The sequence below is a fragment of the Mya arenaria genome, chromosome 12 (assembly GCF_026914265.1).
Source record: "Mya arenaria isolate MELC-2E11 chromosome 12, ASM2691426v1".
NCBI lineage: Eukaryota > Metazoa > Mollusca > Bivalvia > Myida > Myidae > Mya > Mya arenaria.
This window is the reverse complement of record NC_069133.1, coordinates 45,326,687-45,347,938: the sequence shown is the minus strand read 5'-3', so window position 1 is coordinate 45,347,938 and position 21,252 is coordinate 45,326,687. Positions and strand designations below refer to the sequence as shown.

Genomic DNA, 21,252 nt, shown 5'->3' with positions numbered 1-21,252 from the left:
AAGTTCTGAGCAATCTGCCCATGTCAAGTCGATATCTTACCAAGTTGACCCCACCGGAGTACTGGAAGGTACAAATGGTTCCTTTAATGGCCTTCCCAACAACACCATTGGTAAATGAAGTCTCCCTGAATATAGGTATATATTTATATATATAGGGGTATTTAACACAGTGAAAGGATAAATGTACACCATATGGATTTATTTTTTTACACTTGATAGAAAGAAACATATTAATTTCAAAAAAATATTAGCATTTAATTTATTTTTTTAAATACATAGCCACAAATTCCCCAGTTTAAAGTCGCTAATATAATTTTATATGAACATAAATCATATTTTTGTTTCGTTTTGATCATTAAAGACAAATGAGTTAAACATAATAATGCATTATAATTAATACATTGCTTTCATTTTACAAATCATAATCAACTGTGGTCAAAAATAGCACAAGGTAACAAGCCCTGCATTGGTACAATAATTTCCTGACTTGCTCAAATTCTGGATTTTATATTGCACGGCTTGTTGAATTATTTTGATGTTATGAACTAAAGTGTAAGAATTTGTGCATATTCATCCAAAAGTCTAAATATCAATGACTGAATCAATGTTGTGTACTATTCAATCATTGCATTTAAGTGAGATCAATGAGTGGATATATCCATCCAGTGCAGAAATATTGATCAATTACAAATGTCCTTTATTATTTTAAAACAAAATTACTGAACTGCCATATCACTTGAATGATAAAATTTGCCCATTACTCAATACCAGCTTTATATATCAGCCCTTGATTTTTTTTAACTATTTGTTTCCCATTTCACAGCCAAAATATATAGGGTAGAAAGGCTTGGATTATTATTTTTTTAGTAAAGTTGTATACTATATCATTTTCACACTTTAAACAGTCGGCATCATGCCTGTGATCATTTTACATCCTTACAATGCAAGAAATACCGAAAATTGTCCCAAAAGGGGAAAAAAATGGTCAGAAAAATTAGAAAAGGGCGGGAAAAAGGAAACAAACATTTATTTGTTATGCCTTATTAGACACCTACGTGATCAATTGAGCATTATCATGTGGATGGACTGGGTTGATCCTTTCTCGACGGTAGTGTAGGAAGTTTTCTAGAGTCTCGTCTGCCTGTTCTGTGATTGTAAATCGGTCCCCTGCGGTCCAGTTCTCTATGCCGACCAGGGCTACGTAGATATTTAGTGAACGATATAACTGAAAATGAATTAATGTTTGTTATATTTCAATTTCATTAATCATTTTTTAACAAAAAGAAATCAATTAAAAAATCCAAGTAATAACTAAGTGAAGTTGCACAAGGTTCATAGTAGCAACACCTGTTGCTACCGCTAATTGAAAACCTTTTGTCCAGCATTTGTTTAAAGCCTCGTGTTGTGATATTGCGAACTCTCAGTTTTTTTTTTTTTAATGTGGCACAATGGTTGACACTTTTATATTTATGACAAATAGTTTGTGATTACATCTGACCATATTCAATTTACATGTCTAAGAGGTATGATTCACAAATACTTACCTATTGTCTTTTTTAAATTTCATTGTTTGAAAAAAAGAGTATGCTATAGATGCCAGAAGTATCATTACTTTTCACCTGAGAAAATTCAAACAAAGGTCTTTTGTTAATTTCAGGTCTAAATGTTCAACTCCTCATTTACATACAGTGATACATTTCTGAATGCCTGAAAATTAATAAATTATCCCTGACTTTCACAGGAAAACAGTCTAATATGTCTTCAATTTGCCAATGTATCATGAATGGGTCATACAAAATAATCATTTACATGTACAATATCAATTCCTACCCTGCTGACAATGTTGACAATATTCTGTGTCTTCCTGATCTGATAAGCCTCATTTTTCCCATTGCTTTGGAACTGCAACACAATATCAATGAATTATTAAATTATACAAATAGTTTTACAGTATGATGGTATCCTCAATTACTCACTGCATACTAAAGATCGTTTAATCTTTCATACTGTATCAGTGTGTGTATACCTCATGATAAATTATGTCATAATTGCTTCGTCGAAAGACACCAATTTGTTTCGAATGATGACTTAACACAAAGATAACTTTTTTTTTCTATACCATTTTAAAGAAAGGGCAGTCTATGCCACTTAAAGAGCCCAGCCTTCGTTTTATTACTCGAGTTTGATTGGGTGATTAATTTCCTCAAACACTTCGACAAACCTGTTTCCAAAATAACGTTTTGACAGTGCTCCATCAGGCGGCGGTTTTGTGAAAAGGTTTGTTGAAGTGTTTTAAAAAACTAAACTCTCAATCAAATTCTGGTAAAAGACAAAGACTGAACTCCGTCAGTGGTTTTTATCCTCACAACGATTTCTCAACCGTTATGTAATGGTAATCACTTAACCCACAACCTTAGCTATTGAAGTTATACAAGAGTGCCTTTTGGTTGTGTATAATTTCAATGAAAAGAGTAGTGGGTGACATAACTGCTTTGTAATATGTTGTCAAGGGCAACATTCAATAACTAGTGTGTGGTAAAAGTGAATAGAGGTGTTATTGATTCACCTAAATAGTAATTGAATGGTTAAACTCCGCCTTCATGTTTCATATATCATCACTTTAGTACCAAAAGTCAATATCTGCTTCTATTTCTGTATGTAGTTATTGAGTTATTGCACTAAGGTGTCGATATATGTGTTAATTATTGTATTACAACAGACGACAACAAAGAATATGTGATAAAATACCTGTACTGAATGTTGGGTCATATCAAAAAATGTACAATTTTCATATTCAATGCAATATGTGTATATTGAATTTATTTAAGAGGTGTAGTGAAGAAATGCATGTTCAGTTTATTTCATCTAAAGAAAAATGATTGAAATATTCCCAAAGGTATATTACTAAATCATGTACGATGAAGGTTGAGTTTTTAATTATATATTTTTCATTCTATGACAGTCTGAAACTGAAGAAAAACTGAATTTCACATCTAAATTTATGTATGTATGACTTACTGTTCTGAAGTCATTAACAATGTACATCTCTACATATCTTGACCCGCCGTCTGCATCATATGGTTCATGCACACTGCGTCGAGACTGAAAAATATACATGAATGCAAGTCCATTAGTGTGTTGTGTAAAGGTTTTTCTCTATAGCACTCTGCAGAGAACTGTGCTGTAGCGAGCTCTGAATAGGAGTTTGTTGCTTAAAGCTGAACTCTCACAGATTGACTGTTTTGACAACTTTTTTACTCTTTTTTTTGTCTTGTAAATGAGTCATTTTGGGAAAAATGTCTGGAAGTCAGTGATACAAGAAAGCTGACTAAAGATAAGATCTCAGTTTTCCATATTTATGGTTGAATTGATGTTATATTACTAAAGCTTAAAGAAAATCAAAGTTTTTCGGCTGTTTTACGAATAATTGAAATCTGTTCTGTTGTTATCTAACAGGACTAAATTGAAGGCATTGATACCAAAATCAGCTGATTCTGAGACATAAATTTAAAAAATGTCAAAACTGTATATCGGATTAAAACAGTGTCAAGAGATCTGTTGTGATGCACGTTCAATGATCATACTTATGGCATACTTCATATGGCCCCAATGAAATTTCTTTGTCCATAAACCTATTTCAAAATCAAATTATTGATATCATTTGTCCATAGATCCGTTATCAAACTCTGGACCAAATACTCTTAGGGCCTCAAATGTGAGCGTCAGTGAATGGAAAAATGCAGCTTATCAATGACAACATCCCAATTTATTGTATCAATATGCGATTTATCTTTGAATTGGTAGGGCTTTTCTGTGGTTCAACGAAGTAGAACTCTCGAAACAGTTATAGCCTTTTCTCTTTGGTGGTGAATGCAATGTCTGAAATATGAACTTGAGATCTTTACAGATCAACACAACTTCATGCTTAAGAAATAAAGTTCTTTGATAATCACCTCAAGGTCATTTTTAGTTTCCCAAAAAGGCAGTCCACATATGTGTAAGGTATACATGTTTATTATATATATGAAAATGCAATACATAAGCAAATACAATACTTTTTTAAAACAGACAATGAAATACCCATCCTTCCAAGCACTGTATTTTTCCAATCAGTTAAAGATAAGAAATGAAATATCCAGCCTTCTAAGTACTGTTCTTTCCCTTATATGTTTACGGCCAGAAATTAAATACACACCCTACTAAGTTCTGTATTTTCCCAATCTGTTTAAGGCAAGAAATGGAATATTCCGCTGTCTTAAAGTATCCCGCTGTCTAAGTACTGTATTTTCTCAATTTGTTTAAGGCAGGAATTGAAATACCCACCCTTCTAAGTACTGAATTTTCCCAATCTGTCTGCACAGGCTCATGTTGCATGGAATGCCCTTCTGTGCTAGAATCTGAAATAATAACATTCAGGAGTATAAAGGTATGAAAAATGTGGAAACAAACTTTCTCAAATGTAATAATTTAGTTAAAGACTCAAAGAGTGAGAGTGGTCCTGTGGTTAGGATGCCTACATCTCGTCCATGAGGTTGTGGGTTTCAAACCCACCAGCGTTACTTTCTTTTTTATCCTCTGGTCATTAATTATACTACTAAGATACTATAAAATGGAATCAAAGAGAAAAATGTCAGATATTTTTTTTAAGAATCTCAACCAGGCAAAAATATGTATTAAAAAATAACATGAATTATGTTTAATCTATGGGGCTGTTTCTCCAATTTTCAACCTTATCATCTTAGGAGACTAATTTTTGTGGAATTAAGCCTCCCATAGAGACAGCCTTATGTCTAGGTCTATAAATAAGAAATTACAAATCATTATTTCAGGCCATACCACATTTGAAGGGTGTTGACGTGCCTCTACCCTGTCTGTACAACTGATGGGCAACCTTGTCCACATCCCTTGCTGGTTCTATGTGATAAACGTGTTGGGAGGTCTGTATATGACCACTGAAGAGATTAACAGGTAAATAAAGGTCAAGGTAGTAGTTAAGGATTTATTTTTTGTCACATTGAAGGAAAAGTAACAAACTCTGGATTCACAAACATACCTAGTATATACAGTTTCGAAAATAGCTATATTTTTGTGTGCCTAAAAACTAATTTAACTATCCCAGGGTGACATCCAGTACTTATCACAGACAAAGCTGCAGGCAGGGATAGTACTTGCGATGCTTTGATCCAGAGTTTTGGCAACCAATTTGATTCTAGAGTTAAAAGTTATCAACTTTTCACGCGATATCTATGATAGCTACATGTATAAATGATCAAAAAAAAATTTGTAGTCCTTGCAAGTCCATCATAAAATCCTGAATTCCCAATGACTATGCCATAGTAGAAAAATCCTTGTTTCCTAACATCTGTGGAAGACCCAGTGCTCTCTATATTACAACATTATAACACATTTAACCCTGCACTTTGATCCAGCCCCCAACTCTGATCCAACCCCAACTCTGATTTGACCCCCAAATCTTGATCCGACCCCAACTCTGATCCAACCTCAACTCTGATTTGACCCCCAAATCTTGATCCGACCCCAACTCTGATCTAACACCCACCTCAAACATAGCTAGTCCTTACCTGACATCCATCACAGATGCATGTAGCAACTATAGATCCTGGTTTCCCAACATCTGTGTACTGGAAGAACCAGTTCTCTCTCAAGTCACAACATTTAACACAATTAAACCCCAAATCTGATACGCCCACAACTCTGATCCAACTCCAACGCTGATCCGTCCCCAAAATCTGATCAGACCTCCTCTTCAAATATAGCTAGTCCTTACCTGACTCCTTCACAGGTGCTGACAGCCACCATAGAGCTGGGATCACCAACAACTGTGCCATGGTAGAAACAGTGCGCTGCCAACTGAAATCAAACATTTCATTGTGCAAAAATACCTAGTTATTTCAGGGTTAAAGTACCTGTTCATCGATTGACAACATCTACACAATTAGATGTATAAAATGATAACAGTACATTTGCCAACATCTACAGAATAAGCAACCTGGGCAAATGGATGTTTCAGAAAGTCCTGATGGCATATATAACATGTAGCTTCACAATAAACTTGAAAAAGAGGCCCGGTTAAATACCCAAGCTCTTATTTTCAATGGACCCCTTGGCTCCTTAAATTGTGCCCCATGTCAAGTAACTTTCTGGGTTTAACCAAGGTTTGATGTACTACCCCTATATAAAGCTGAGCCTGAGGCAAAGGAGCCAGTGGTAACATTTTTATATCATCTTTGGTGTGACAAGGAGGGTAAGAACATGCGATGCGACCTCCAATACCAGTATAGGATTCTGTCAGACTCTTTTACACTAACGTATAACTCAGCAGTCATATGAATGCTTACTTTTCTATGTAGCGGCTTCTTTAACCTGTAGTTGTCTTGGTCTGTATAGGTCTTCTCCACATAGGCTTTTGTGAACAGTTTACTGTAAAAAGAAAAAAAATATCCTGGTTTTAAACAATATCTGCAGAAACATCTATATTTATTTAAGGAATGCATCGCGGGGTTGATGTCATTTTCAGGGTATGAACGCAATTGGGTTGGTCAATGTGTGTGGAGTCCGAAGGACTCCACGCATTCTTTGACCAACCCAATTGCGTTCATATCCCCGATAATGACATCAACCCCGCTATTCATTCCTTATATTTACACCAATAGTTCATTATTTCATTCAAGAATTGTTAAAAAAATACTTCATTTCAGTTAAGAAAACCTTTCAGTAAATTAATCCGTTCTTACCCATTCTGTAAATAGAACGACCCGACTATAACTGGAAACATTTTTTTCAAATTACGTCACAATAACGCGGGAAAAGATCAACCACTTGAAATCACTTTAAAACGTAAAATTGAAACACTTCTGGTACCAATATATTTAAAATATAATAAACTAACACTTTTAAAAATGCTGATCTATATTCTACGGGACCTGCAAACACAATACAACCAATAACAAGATCAATAGCTTTCATGTATATTGTTATGCAATGAATTACAATCCGAACATAACCGAAGATGTTGCGTTCATCGATTGATGAACGCAATTGCCGAAAGGCAGTTCATTTAAGGAATGGAAGTTGAGGTGTAACTATACATGTATAAACAGTATTTAAGGGCACAAGCACATGAGGCCAAAATAATGGTTTGGTTAGGGTGACATCCTTTTGGTTACATCCTTTTCAAATACAGGTAGGGTAGGTAGGCCTCTGTTTATTTTTTTATTTAGCTTTATGTGAAAGAACGTTAATGTCATTATTGGGAAATGGTGCAAAAGTTATCTTCTGTATAAAGCTTGAAAGGAACTTCATATTAAAAAAACACACTTAAATTATCATTAATTTTTTTAATTAACAGACTATAAAACAATAGGGGTGGTGCCTATTTCGTGGACAGGGTCGGTAAACCCATAAATACCAAAACCATTTTTTATTAGGCCTACAATAACAATACATAAACTCATGAGAATAGTTCAAGTTGCAGAAAAACTCAAGTGATCTGGTAACCCAAGTAGGAAGTAATCCACTTCCATGAACCCAGAAACACAGTGACACAATGAGGCGTTACGTCCTTGGTAGTGCCAGTTACAAGAGGGGCGGGTCAATGCAACTGATTATTCCACTGGTGGCTTTGCTGCAAGGGTTGGTCTGTTAAGGGGATGTGTCAGACAAAAATTACTTCCTTTGCAAACATTTTTTAACCACAAAATTAACGTTCACAAGTAATTTGAACCAAGATTATGATGATAAGGAAACCGTTGACAAAAGATTTAATACTACATTGGTTAGAGATGTGATATTCTTTCAACATTATTCTTTGCGTTACTCGGGCAGTTTGTGAAAAATTTCAACAAATATTTTGATAGCATTATTTACTTATCACAAAAAAGGTTTAAATTATATAAAAAAATTACATTGAGTTTATATACTAACTGAGTTTTTTCTCTTTTAAGGAAATAGTGGCAGGGCTCTTTGGAAAAAAAATTGTGTGCTTTTTAGCAAAAAGGGGAAAAATACTAACATAATTCAGATAATGTTCAACTTGTTGTCAAACCTTTTATTCATGAAACTTATCCACTTATTCATTATTGATATCTTAAATTTTAAGGGGTCGATGCTCCTTAAAAAAAGGGGGATTTTTTTACCTGGGTAGGGTAGAAATATATTCTTTTTCAGAGGGAAATGAGGACAAATTTCATCCCCAAAATGGACTGAAAAAACGCTGTTCAAACTGACATCTTTTTTATGTGTATTTCACATAGAAAAGTATATCAAGTCAAATCTTAACGTTACCGGTATCTTAAATTTAAGACAGAGCAAATTTGCATTTTAATTGTTTCCTGAATGTTTACATCTTCGCAGTCGAGTACACTTACAACTTCCACTTCACTTTCATCCTTTTAAAGTGTATCAGAATGATGTCAGATGTTTACAAATGCCCCTTCTATCAATTTTAATTTATTATCAAAATATAAAAGCAGACATAAAATTCACCACAGAATAACCAGTTATTGATATTTGATACATGTAATTTTACATGCTTCAGGATCAAACCTTCATTTTAACATGTTCGAAAATGTACTTCTGATATCATTAATTAATAATAAACAACTGGGTCTTAATTTGATTTCTGTTTGTATTTTCAACTTGTTTGTTTACTTTTTTTTTAAAAGGAGACATAAAATTCACCACAGAATAACCAGCTATTGATATCTGATACATGTAATTTAATGCAGGTATATCATCAAACCTTCATTTTAACATGTTCGAAAATATACTTCTGACATCATTAATTTAAGTAAATTAAGACCTGCATCTTAAATTGATTTCTGTTTGTACTTTCCAACTTGTTTTTGTTTCTCTTTCTTTTTATGTTATGCCATAGTGCAGCTGCTTGGAAATTTAGTTCAAAACAAGATAATTTGCTTCTACCCCCCACAAACTCTATGTTTGAAGTGACCTCATCAAATAACCCACTATTAGTTGTATATAAAACAGAAACCACAATAATTTGCCAGACTTTTTTTTTATATAACAATTTAATAGGCTAAAGAAAATATATGTGTTTCTGATTTCATGCTCACCAAAAATGGGGTACATGTAGGTAGGTTGGAAAATCCTCTTTGAATATTTATTTGGCCTTTTTTATTCATATTTTCTGTTCCCAAAAACTATAGGTTTTATTTAATGCTTTAGAACATCAGTGTGTGTATACCACATGATAAATTACATGATATATGTTACGTCAGAAGGCAACATTTTGCTTAAAATGAAGACTTAAAACAATGATAACTTTTCTTTTTCTTCACCATTTTAAATGAAATTTACAAAGGGCAGTCACGCCACTTAAAGAGCCCTGCCTTCGTCTCTTTACTGGAGTTTGATTAGGTGATTGATTTCCTCAAACAATTCGACAAACCTGTTTCCAAACTAATGTTTTGAAAGTACTTCATCAGGCAGCGGTTTTGTGAAAAGGTTTGTTGAGGTGTTTTCAGAAACTAATCTCGTTATCAAACTCTGGTGAAGAACCGAAGGCGGAGCTCTGTAAGCAGCGTAGACTGCGTTAAGTTTCATTTAAAAAAGAAAGAAAAAATAGTAAAGTTATCTTTGTTGAAAGCCTTCATTCAAAGCAAAATGTTGCCTTCCGACGTAGCATTTATGACGCAATTTATCACGTGGTATGTAGACACTGAACACGATACACTGAGTTATAACAAGCATTGTTGGTATAGTTTAAAGCCCAAAACACTTTATGTATATTTTTTAATAGATTAAAATCAAACCAATGAAATAATAAATTTTCTCAACGTAATCACAACGTCTAGGGTCAGGGCAAAGAAATATGGTAGGTCACAAAACCAGAAACAAACAATTTTTTTACGCCTTACATACATGTAAGGGTGAGTCATACATGATTTCAGCAACAATAACAAGATGATGAACGTGTTTTAACAACCTCCTTCCCTCAACAAAACATTGAACTCAGGACCTCAGTCTTTTCACCTTGTCTTGCTCAGCATGTGTTACAAGAAAAATGCTTTTTAAGACTCATGTTTATTTTTCATTTATCTGTAAGCATGGACAACTCAAGTTATGTTCTACACATGTTAATAGAAAGTATTTTCCTTATTTATTGAGAAAGGTGAACAAATCATTTTTCTATTGGACAGAATTTTAAGATCTTTAATTACATGTATGTTACAGATAAATTTATAAAATCAGTGTTGATTCTATATATAACTGGGGGCCACAGGGCCTTATATTGATATCAAACATCAGAAATCTTTTTTATCTTACATAATTTATTTTTAAAAAAAGGAATGTCATAGTATTAAATCAAAGAGTTGTTGTTGTTTTTTGTTGTTGTTTTTTGTGTTTTTTTTTTTGGGGGGGGGGGGGGAGGGTTAGCATGAAAGTGTATATCTTTTTTTTTTTTTAAAAGAGCCAATGAATACAATGTCTTTCAGTAAAGTTAAAGTATGTATAAATCATATCATCAGTGAGGTACTTTATTCATATTAGGAAAATGACTCAACTGACAAGATAGGAAATGAATTTTGAATATTGGCCCCCAGGTTCTGCTTAGGCCAAACAAATTTGGTTTGGTTAGGGTTACATCCTTTTCAAAAACTGGTATGGTAGGTAGTCTTTTTTTATTTTATTCTTATTAAGCTTTATGTAAGAATTATTATTGTCATCATTGGGGAATGGCGTTAAAATAATCTTCTGTATAAAAGTTTTTAAACAACATATTCAAACAAACACTTATTTTTTTACCAATCAACTTTAAAAACAACTAAGGGTGCCATACCTTATAGTAGGTTTAAGGTCGGTTAACCTAACCAAGTTTTTATTTTTTTTTAGGCCATTACAGTAGTATGTTTGCATATTTTCAAATTACTTCGCTTTGGAACATATTTGAAGATTTTCTTTAAAAGTATTATTTGTTTCTGTAAAATTCAAGGCATATTATGTTGGTAACTTTTCCAAATTTTTAGGCTGAAACTGCTGGAAATTTAATTCCCTCTTATCTGATTCAATGACTATAAAAGAACAAAACTTCCTAGACAAATTAAGTTTCAGAATGAGGGATTCAGTCCCATAAGGGCTCAGTAAAGTCTTGAAATTGTTCCCAGGCCATTTATATCAGTTTCAAGGTTCTTCTTACTATATATAATGCAAATGTCGAGCAAAATAATAACCTTTAACTGTAGACAATCTAAAATTGAAAGATCTCCATACTGATTTCAGGATGCAAAGGCTGAACTTAAATCATCACTAATACCAAACATCTTGGCCTAAAGCTTAAAAGGCTTAATCTAAGCTTATTTCGCTTAGCCAACTTAAATATGATTTCCATAAATGCAAAAATTGTTTATTGTGATTATCATAAACATAATTCCTATTTAAAGTCTAAAATCTTTAAAAAAGAAAAAAAAAATATTACCCAAATTTTAGGGAACCAAAAGTAGTGAGATTAGCTTGATCCTGTTATAAGGGACTAAAATAAGAAGATTCGAGAAAGTGGGGCATTAAGATTAATATTTTTCTAAATACATGTATGTAGCTTTAGCACATAAAGGGTCCCAAAAATAAACTTGTATTTTGTCAGAACAGAAGTGTGACGGCAAAACTGGATCTATTTGAACAACCTTTATTTACACATTTATCCTATTTTACTAATTTACAGTCAAACAGAACAATACTGATATATAAATGCAGCAAATTAATCCAATACAATTAATTAGTGCTCCATCTAATCCTAATCAACAAACACAGATCTATAATTCTCACATCTCCCATGAAAACCACCTTCAGTATCCGAGAACATCTTCACTTATCATTCATAAAAATTATATGTGAGATCTTATCAGATATAATCATAATACACATAAGATGAATGTGTTAATAGAATAACAGATTCACAGAATATGCCACATGGTTTTCATCATACGGTATACCTATTTCTGATCAGGTGTAGAATCAGAGGACCATCGGATGTTACTAAATGGATATCCAGTTCTTTTGGGTGCCCGTACTGAAAAAAATAAAACAAAACATTAAATTGAATTGATAAATATAATTGTAATAAAATGAAACATTTATAATAAATTTTGGACGAGCTCACAGTGACACTGTATATTGAATAATCATGGGTTGTCATTGCAGGTCCACAAATATTTGCATGTATTTAAATAATGCCAATGCATGTACATGTATTATATTACTTCTGATTTATTATAAAAGACAAGTGTATTGACAAACAGATTAGCAGAAGCCGCTGAATGCTTTTTAAATGATCAAGGGTGGATCCAGGATTTGAAGTTAGAGGGGGGCTTAACCTTTTGACTTGTGCCCCTACCACAGAACTGAATTTTATTTAGCTTTATAAAGTGTTGAGGGGAGTTTGTGGTACTTTTCCTTGAAAAACCTTGAAAAGTTACTTCCCCTTGAAAAGCAATTTCTAGTCCGAAATGGTGCAATTTGGTTGTTTGATATGACTTCTTTATATAATTAATTCTCCTTTATTGAAATTAAAAGTAAACTTTGATGATTGGGGGGGGGGGGGGCCTCGCCCCTGACTTCCCCTGGATCCGCTAGTCACAGGTGGCTCATTATCGTTGATGGAGACAACAAGTAATTATTCATATTACACTTAGCAGAATATTATTGGGTAGAGTAATACGTAGATGTAACAAATAGCCTTGGTGTAACGTGGATTAGACTAAAAGGCAACAACTTATAAAATGTCAAATCCATTTAGAAGCTATGAATGTCAAACAATGTCAAAATTCTGGGCATTTACTACTCAGTTCACACAAGATAATTTGGTGGCCATTTCATCCAGACCCTAGGAGCGGTTTCTAGCAATGCAGTATTACCATTAAAAATCGCTCCTATGTACAAATACACTCCTAGGAGACTTGATGATATGACCCTCTAATGTTTACATTTACATCTATTGAATACCGTAGATGACTTATTAAACATGCTTCCCCTAAAGATGAAGGCAGCAGATACTGATCGTAGCTAAAAAATAATGGTCATTCGCAAGCTTTCGACCTATCTACCACTTTAGGCGATTTAATATTCCAAAAACATTGTCAGAATTTCATATTATATGACTCCAAAAATGACTGATCATCAAGTTTTGTGAATTTTAAAAGTTAACTGAATGGGGAAAAAACGTTTTTATTAAGCACTTGATCAGCAGGGTTTCAATAAGACACACGCCCCGTGTGTTTAATAGGACATTTACAGTAAGTCTAATCCAGAAAATAAGGGGAATTATAGGATGACAATATTATAAATGTATTTCCGAAACATAATTTGCCACTCTGATGTCGCCACACCAATGTCATGTTATCTTTTTGTATTGTAAGAGCATTACAACTAGAAATGTGTCCATAGGACACGGATGCCCCCACTTCGATTTTTTTGTCACAGAAAATAAGCCATAATGATTATTCAGGATAATCTGAGGGCCCTAACTCCTAAATGATTAAAGCGATTTCCATGGCTATTGAACTTGATCAAGATATTATGGTCACAAACATGTGTTAAAAGTTTGGTGAGGATTGGACAAACAGTTTTCAAGAATTAGATCGGAAACAATCTTCGGGACGTATTTTTCAAGTCTTTTTTTGCAAATAAAGGGCCGTAACTCCTAAATGACAAAAGCGATTTCCATGGCTATCGAACTTGATCAAGATATTATGGTCACAATCATGTATGTAAAGTTTGGTGAGGATTGGACACATACTTTTCAAGAATTAGATTGGAAACATATATTTTTGAAGTATTTTTGGCAAAAAAGGGCCGTAACTCCTAAATGACTAAAGCGATTTCCATGACTATCGAACTTGATCAAGATATTATGGTCACAAACATGTGTTTAAAGTTTGGTGAGGATTGGACAAACGGTTTTCAAGAATTAGATCGGAAACAATCTTCGGGAATTTTTGGCAAAAAAGGGCCGTAACTCCTAAATGACTAAAGCGATTTCCATGACTATCGTACGTACGTACGTACGGACAAGGGCAACCCTATATGCCGCCACTTTGTGGGGCATAAAAAGGGTAGGGACATATATGGAACTGTCTATTATATCCCAAATGAAAGGGGAAACAATATCAAACATGATAACGAAATCTGTTCAATTCTGCGGTTTATTCTTAATGCATGGAACTATCAAAATACAATGAACTTACTCACTTCCCATGCATTACAACAGCATTTATAATTTATCCTTTGAGTTCCAACAAAGGCCAGACCAAAGCAGAGTTTGGATGAGGTTGTACATGTATATATGGCTACAATTTATCAATATCTAGTGGGAAAAGTCATCAATCAAGCATGTTTCATTACGTCAAAGATGTCTCAGAATCTTACTTAAGTACATGAAAGATTTATAGATTACCCAGTAACAAGAAAATATGATTGTTTTTACATGCTGTAATTCCTTAGTGTGGTATTAAATGTAACATGAATGTGGTGTAAGAATTTGTGTTGCAAATAATTGACAGTAACCAGCAAAAGAGACAAAATAGCAATTTTAAATTATCTACACACAAATTTGATCAGATACATATTTTATATAATCAAATAAAAGCGTGTATCCAGATCATCCGCATCCCACCTCATAATGTCTGTTTTTCTTATTCAAACAAAAAAAATACCATAAGTTATGAGATAAGATTTCCTTGTGGGTATAGGCAATAATATTTTATCATATAATACATGCACTTCAAGAACTCCAGCATTTATGCATGACAGCGATGACTGGTAATGCCTAAGCTTAAGTTGCAGGACAACCCCGTCTGACAATTCCTAAGTTGCAGGACAACCTGGACTGACAATGCCGGAGTTGCATGACAATGGCGGTTGACAAAAAGCTCTTAAACAAGCATTTCTTTTCATCTGAAAAGCACTGTATTAAAGACATGTATATATGTTGTAAGAAAATATATTGTTCAAAACAAACTAGTCTTCATTTTTTCAAATTTTACACATAAATATTCTGGGATATTCCTCCTTGCTGGTAGAGAAATTGATATAGATAAATAATTCTGTGGGATTTTCCCCCCTGAGACCAGAGGATACATTGTATGGCATGCAGGAGCGGTTCCAGGAATTGTAGTTAGAGGGGGAGTTGCTTAGGGACAAAACTTTTTTACATTTACCCCATCCTCCTAATTGAAATTTAAATATCTTAAAATGGTAGTAGGGGGTTTAAGAGAACTAAATCAATTTCTAGCCTGAAATGGTGCGTTTTGAGCATATTTTATAACTCTTTTTTCCCAACACAGTATAACTGCAGGCCAAGTGAACAATTCCTGGGTAAGACAGGTAAGGTACTGGGTAAGACAGGTAAGGTACTGGGTAAGACAGGTAAGGTACTGGGTAAGACAGGTAAGGTACTGGGTAAGACAGGTAAGGTACTGGGTAAGACAGGTAAGGTACTGGGTAAGACAGGTAAGGTACTGGGTAAGACAGGTAAGGTACTGGGTAAGACAGGTAAGGTACTGGGTAAGACAGGTAAGGTACTGGGTAAGACAGGTAAGGTACTGGGTAAGACAGGTAAGGTACTGGGTAAGACAGGTAAGGTACTGGGTAAGACAGGTAAGGTACTGGGTAAGACAGGTAAGACAGGTAAGACAGGTAAGGTACTGGGTAAGACAGGTAAGGTACTGGGTAAGACAGGTAAGACAGGTAAGACAGGTAAGGTACTGTTTATTGTAAAATGAAAAGGAACACTTTCAATTTGATCGTCTGCCAAAAAAATGAATAGTGAATAGTGTAAAAACACTATACATTTCTTACAACAGCAGTATCATTGACCTATAAGACAATTAACAAATATGTTCATAGAACATGTCAAAGACCTTTCAATAGTAACCATCTATGGTATCACTTGTGTTATTTATAATACACAAAACAACTTTATAACACAGTAGTTGATGATGCAAGATGTTTATGATCCTTAACATCCATTCTGACATGTATAATTGGTACTTATCACCAGGATGCAGGGCGTACATTGTACTTAAGCGTTAATGGTCATTGAACCAATACTCTTAGTGACATTTTGGTACATATTTTTACTGTAACGATTGCACACCCTCAGCTGAAAGCCCTTGTTACATGGTTGTATGTAACTGATGGTACAGGTAGTAAAGTTTTAGTTAAAGATATATGGAAGGGTGTTGCACCCTGTCCTTTTTTGGTAACACCCTTCTGCCCTCATGGAGACCAGAATATACACTCTTCTGCCTTCATAGAAATGAATGCTTGAAACTGTCAACTACATAATTCACAGTATTTCTTTTGTTTTGATGAAGATTAAAATATGATCATTATAATTTTCAGGGCTCTCTTGGGCGAAGCGGTCACCTAATCACACAAGACATTGCCCATTCGGAAAATCAAAGCAATATTGACTACACCAACAATTTTTGTAAATACATTGTCCATCAGCTAGTATTAGGCCCCATTTACAGTATTTAAAGACATCTCAGTTAGCAATTCAGATCGCAAGATCAAAAGGAAATTGACCACCAAACATTTGGCAACACTGTTACTGGCAGTTAAAACCTGATATTACATACTTCAAAATAACCACAATACCAAAAACCTTCTGTCCAATTTATAATAGTCAAAATTCACAGCCGGATCAAATGTATCCTTTTTCGCCCTTAAAGCTGCACTCTCACAGATTGAAGGTTTTGACAACTTTTTTTTGTCTTGAAACGAGCCGATTTTCGCGAAAATCCATGGAAACCAGTTATATAAGACTGCTGACAAAAAATTAGATCGCACATTGTTATATTCAAGTTCAAAGAATGATATTTTATGCATTTTTCTTAAACTGTTAGTAACAGTTTAAGCCATAAAACATTAATTTGCTCTTTCTAAGCCAAAAAATAAAAAACTTACGTAAAAATAGTATATCGGTGAGAGTGCAGCTTTAACACCCTCCTCTTTTGTACCACCCTGCCCTGTTTAATACCTAAAAATAAATCTACATTTGTATATCCAACATTTAGCATGCCCTGTTCCTTTTAAACCTGGCTAAAACCCTATAGTTACACATGTATATCACAGATGAAAGCCCTTGAGACCTGGTTGTATGTAACGGATACATACATGTATGAATAGTACTTCTGACATAATAGTATGTACACAGCAATACTATCTTATCAACAATTGTATCATAAGATCACATTTTCCAATTATATTGGTGAGTGGTAATCATAGTATAATATATAATGCCAAAATAATAGTTTGATTATCGAGTTTAAACAAAATTATCTAGATTTTGCAATAAAAACAGTTAATATAATTTGTAACATAGACATAATCAGGTTACTAGAAATCTTGATCTCAATATGTGTATGTACTCGCATTGATAACATGGCCACAGTTCATGTAACTACAAATGTACTTGTCAGTTAAAGACCAAAGTCAATCCATTATACAGACAATATCAAATATACAAGGACTTCACTGAAAACCAAATAAGTGTTATTTCACTGAAAATTACATTTTATTACATTTTTCTCCTATATTGAAATAAAAAGTAAACATGCGCTATTTAAAGGGGGGGAGGGGGGGGGGACTTGCCCTCCACCCCCTAGTGTTCGGTCCCATATAACTACAAGAGAAACCCAATTTGTTCCAGAATGAAGACCATATGTCTCCAAGCTGAAAAATCACAGGAAATTTGAACCTTCCACAGACAATATTACATTTATTATTTAACACAGGGCACATCCCTGATTATTCTTTAATGAGTTAAGTGATGTATGAAGGACTGTGTTCTAGTCAGTAATGTCTTGTGACAGTGTTGTTAATGTCGTCCTGGGGATCATCATGCTGTTATGAGTGTAACTAATTATGGATGTTTTCTCTTTTTAACCGTTCACCTCCTGACTTACTGTCCTGTGATACATGTATATAATCAACTCTTGCAGAAGGCCTTTCATGACACATTTTTTATTGTCCAAAATTTGAAATTACTGTTCTTCTGACATCATCTTAGTTATCAACCGTCAGAATTCTTTCATATATATATATATGTTTTATTTTCTAAAAATGCCATTGGTATGCTTAAATGTAACAAATTACACTATGAAATCAGCTGTTCATGTAACATGGAACAGTACATGTACACTAGGGTTTTAGCTAAAGAGAAATGGAAGTCCTAAAAGTTGTTCCATACACGGTGTTAATGTATCAAGAACAACAAGCAGTAATAAAGATTTCATGTTTAACATTTCGGTTTAATTCATTGACTGAATATATCCTTAGGCCTAAAAAAAAAATACATTTGGTTCGGGTTACCCGACCCTACCTACGGAATAGGCGCCGACCCTACCGTTTTTATAGTCAGTTTGAAAAAAAAATGAAAAATTAAAAAAAAAAAAAAATTGCTTTTTAATATTAAGTTTAAACCTTAAATGCTTATACAGAAGATAGCTTTAACACCATTCTCCAATGATGAAATTATTTTCTTATATAAAACCTAATAAAAAAAAAAAATAAAAAAAAATAAAAAGCCTACCTACCCTACCTATTTTTTTAAGGATGTAACCCTAACCAAACAATTTATTTTTTTAGGCCTTATTAATATGACAGCAATTATTATTAACCTGTGCTTACTCTAATGTAATGTTGAACATAATTTGCATGACAATTTTGTATGACAAGTTTAACAAAAGATTTCATACAACAATTTTATGAGAATTTTATTGCTCAAGCGCATTTAGAATATTATTCAAGCAGGTGAATTTTGTTTGTCAATGTCCTATTAAATAAAAAGAAATTTATGACATGCATTTTGTGATGAATTGTCATTTTTAGCTGCCTTGATATGCTTCAAGGACTTATTATTATGTGGTATTATGTAGGTGAAATCATAAAATATGCATTTACAGTTAATAACTGGATTCATTAAATTCTCAATTTAATCCACTAATATTTTTTATTTCCCACATAAAAGCAATACAGAGATGAGAAACAGTACATTGAATCTCTGTACAATGACTGTCAATGTATGATTATATATGTGTCAGAGAGGGTTATTTTCCACCATTAGAGCCTTTCTTATCGAGAAATTTGAGTTAAATACTTTGATATGAGAATTCAAATTTGCCTAAAAATAAACAAGAAAACTTTAATGTATATAGTTTAAAAATAGACAGAAAAGATAAAAGAATGTAGTTAAGTTGCTTTCTGCCAAGTCTTTCATACATGAGGGGTGAAATTGTTTTATGAAATAATAAAAAAAAAAATCATAAAAAATATAGAATTTGGATTAAGAATTAGGAATGTGGCTGAACATTATGTAATCTCTCCTACGCACTGAATTCAGTAATCAGTTTTATATGATTTGAGCTGCAACTCACGATTTTTTGGCCTTGAAAAAATTAACTACAAATATAATAATCATAAATAGGAAATACAAAAAATAATTCTTTTTTGGAATGTGTGTAAATATCTTTCAATTTTTTTTCCTTAAATTGTCGATTGTAGCATCATTTTCTGGACCAGTAATGATAATAACTTTACTCATGTTTCCATAGCAACAACAGCTTTTGTCCTCACTTATATCAACTGCTTCAAAAGTGTCTGTTTCAGACGGCTAGATTGTTTAAAAATACTAAAAGCATTAAATGATTTATCATACTTTTCTTAAGACTTTATTTATGTTCCATGCTAGGATATAAACTACAATCATAAGGCAATTAGAATTCTGATTTGTGAACTGAAACATCTGAAAGAGTAAAATCAAATGTATGTCCAAAGGCCCAAAATTGCGCAAGGCGTCTCATTATTACTGAATAAATATATAATTAAACCTAACTTGACATTTATGTGAATTTAAAGAGACAATTCAAATTATTCTATACCGTGTGCAAAGAGGCCATTTTACACTTACATGTACATGATGATGCGTGACCACACCCCCAAGATATTTGTACATGCCTCCCTGCTACAGGGGGAGGGGGGATTTAGACAATAAAACTTGCATTTTGTCTAATCCCCTGGATGTTTCCATCTATAGTATTTACGGACAAAAAATCCCTTTTTAATATATGCTTGAACATCTCTAATTCTGTATTAAGTTTTTTTTTGTTTTAGACGTCACTTAATTATATTAATACTTCTAGTTTTGGTCTGTCCAAACAATCTACATGTGTACCATGTACCTACCTCATTTTTAATCATTGGAATTTCTGTCTCATCTTTGAACAACCTGGGATACACTACTTCATGCTGTGAGAATTCTGTCACAAGAGGCTTGTGTTTAACTTTTCCTGAAATTATAACATATAACATAACATTATACATTGCATCAATTTTAAATATTTAAAGACCAATTAAGATTGGAACAAAAATCAGCAGGGATTTTATCAGCAGTTCGTCCCTGCAGGCCGAGGATCTTACCTGGGCTAGGCTAAACCAAAAATTGAAGTCCCTGCTATTACCCCGACCGGGGTGGGGGTGGGGGGCTGTTGTTACAACTGACCGCTGCATATCAATCAAGTATATTGGTTAACAAACTATTCATGTTGCAAGCTCAAAACATCAGAATGCTTTATTGAATGTTTTTGTATAGATTATTACATTTATTCAGTAGCCAACCACTGAACCAGTATGTCAGAAGTTAGATTTCATTGTCAAACTGACTTTAACGTCGTAGACTGATTAATAAGATTATTAATAATATCCCATCCCATTGTGTACATCAACCTATATGTCAGAACAGTTCCGCATGCAAAACCTGCATCAGCAACATATTCCGTAATATTTAATCAATAATTAATTGAATAAAGAATCTTAATAATTTTTTTGGTTTTCAACTTACCTTTATTAAATTCGTTTGTTTTATATGAGTAAATTATAACAAATAATTGAGTGAAGACGAAATAGTAATACAAATTGGTCTTCATCTTTATCCATTCATGTTATTGCTTTTCTACTTTAGTAATCGACTTAAACGAAAAATGGTTACAGACAACTATGTTTGGTTTCTAAAGTGCGTAACGGGAACTGTATTGATTTGTCACGGCGTATAGCATTCGGAACTCCTCGGCCATTTTTATCAAAACAACAAGATGGGCGTATGGAACACTGTTTAGACAGTTGAATACATACCAACAATTCACGAAAAAATGCTGCAAAATGTTTAACATCATTTGAAACCTAATCATTTGGATAAAGTGTTGCAATTGGCTT

General features: G+C 33.5%; 1 protein-coding gene across 2 annotated transcripts in view; it reads right to left on the bottom strand.

Moving 5' to 3' along the window:
- LOC128211323 (disintegrin and metalloproteinase domain-containing protein 12-like) overlaps positions 1-21,025 on the bottom strand; it is a 41,424-nt gene extending 20,399 nt beyond the window's left edge. For both annotated transcript variants that reach the window (XM_052915985.1, XM_052915986.1), the window contains exons 1-11: positions 20,882-21,025; positions 20,227-20,330; positions 11,973-12,049; positions 6,360-6,441; positions 5,789-5,871; positions 4,837-4,952; positions 4,324-4,397; positions 3,019-3,102; positions 1,831-1,902; positions 1,056-1,225; positions 41-125 (exon numbers count right to left, since the gene is read on the bottom strand). In XM_052915985.1, the coding sequence (XP_052771945.1) occupies positions 41-125; positions 1,056-1,225; positions 1,831-1,902; positions 3,019-3,102; positions 4,324-4,397; positions 4,837-4,952; positions 5,789-5,871; positions 6,360-6,441; positions 11,973-12,049; positions 20,227-20,330; positions 20,882-20,966 (1,032 nt within the window). In that variant the 5' untranslated portion in view covers positions 20,967-21,025. The remainder of the gene's footprint in view (positions 1-40; positions 126-1,055; positions 1,226-1,830; positions 1,903-3,018; positions 3,103-4,323; positions 4,398-4,836; positions 4,953-5,788; positions 5,872-6,359; positions 6,442-11,972; positions 12,050-20,226; positions 20,331-20,881) is intronic.
- Positions 21,026-21,252: the final 227 nt, after the last annotated feature.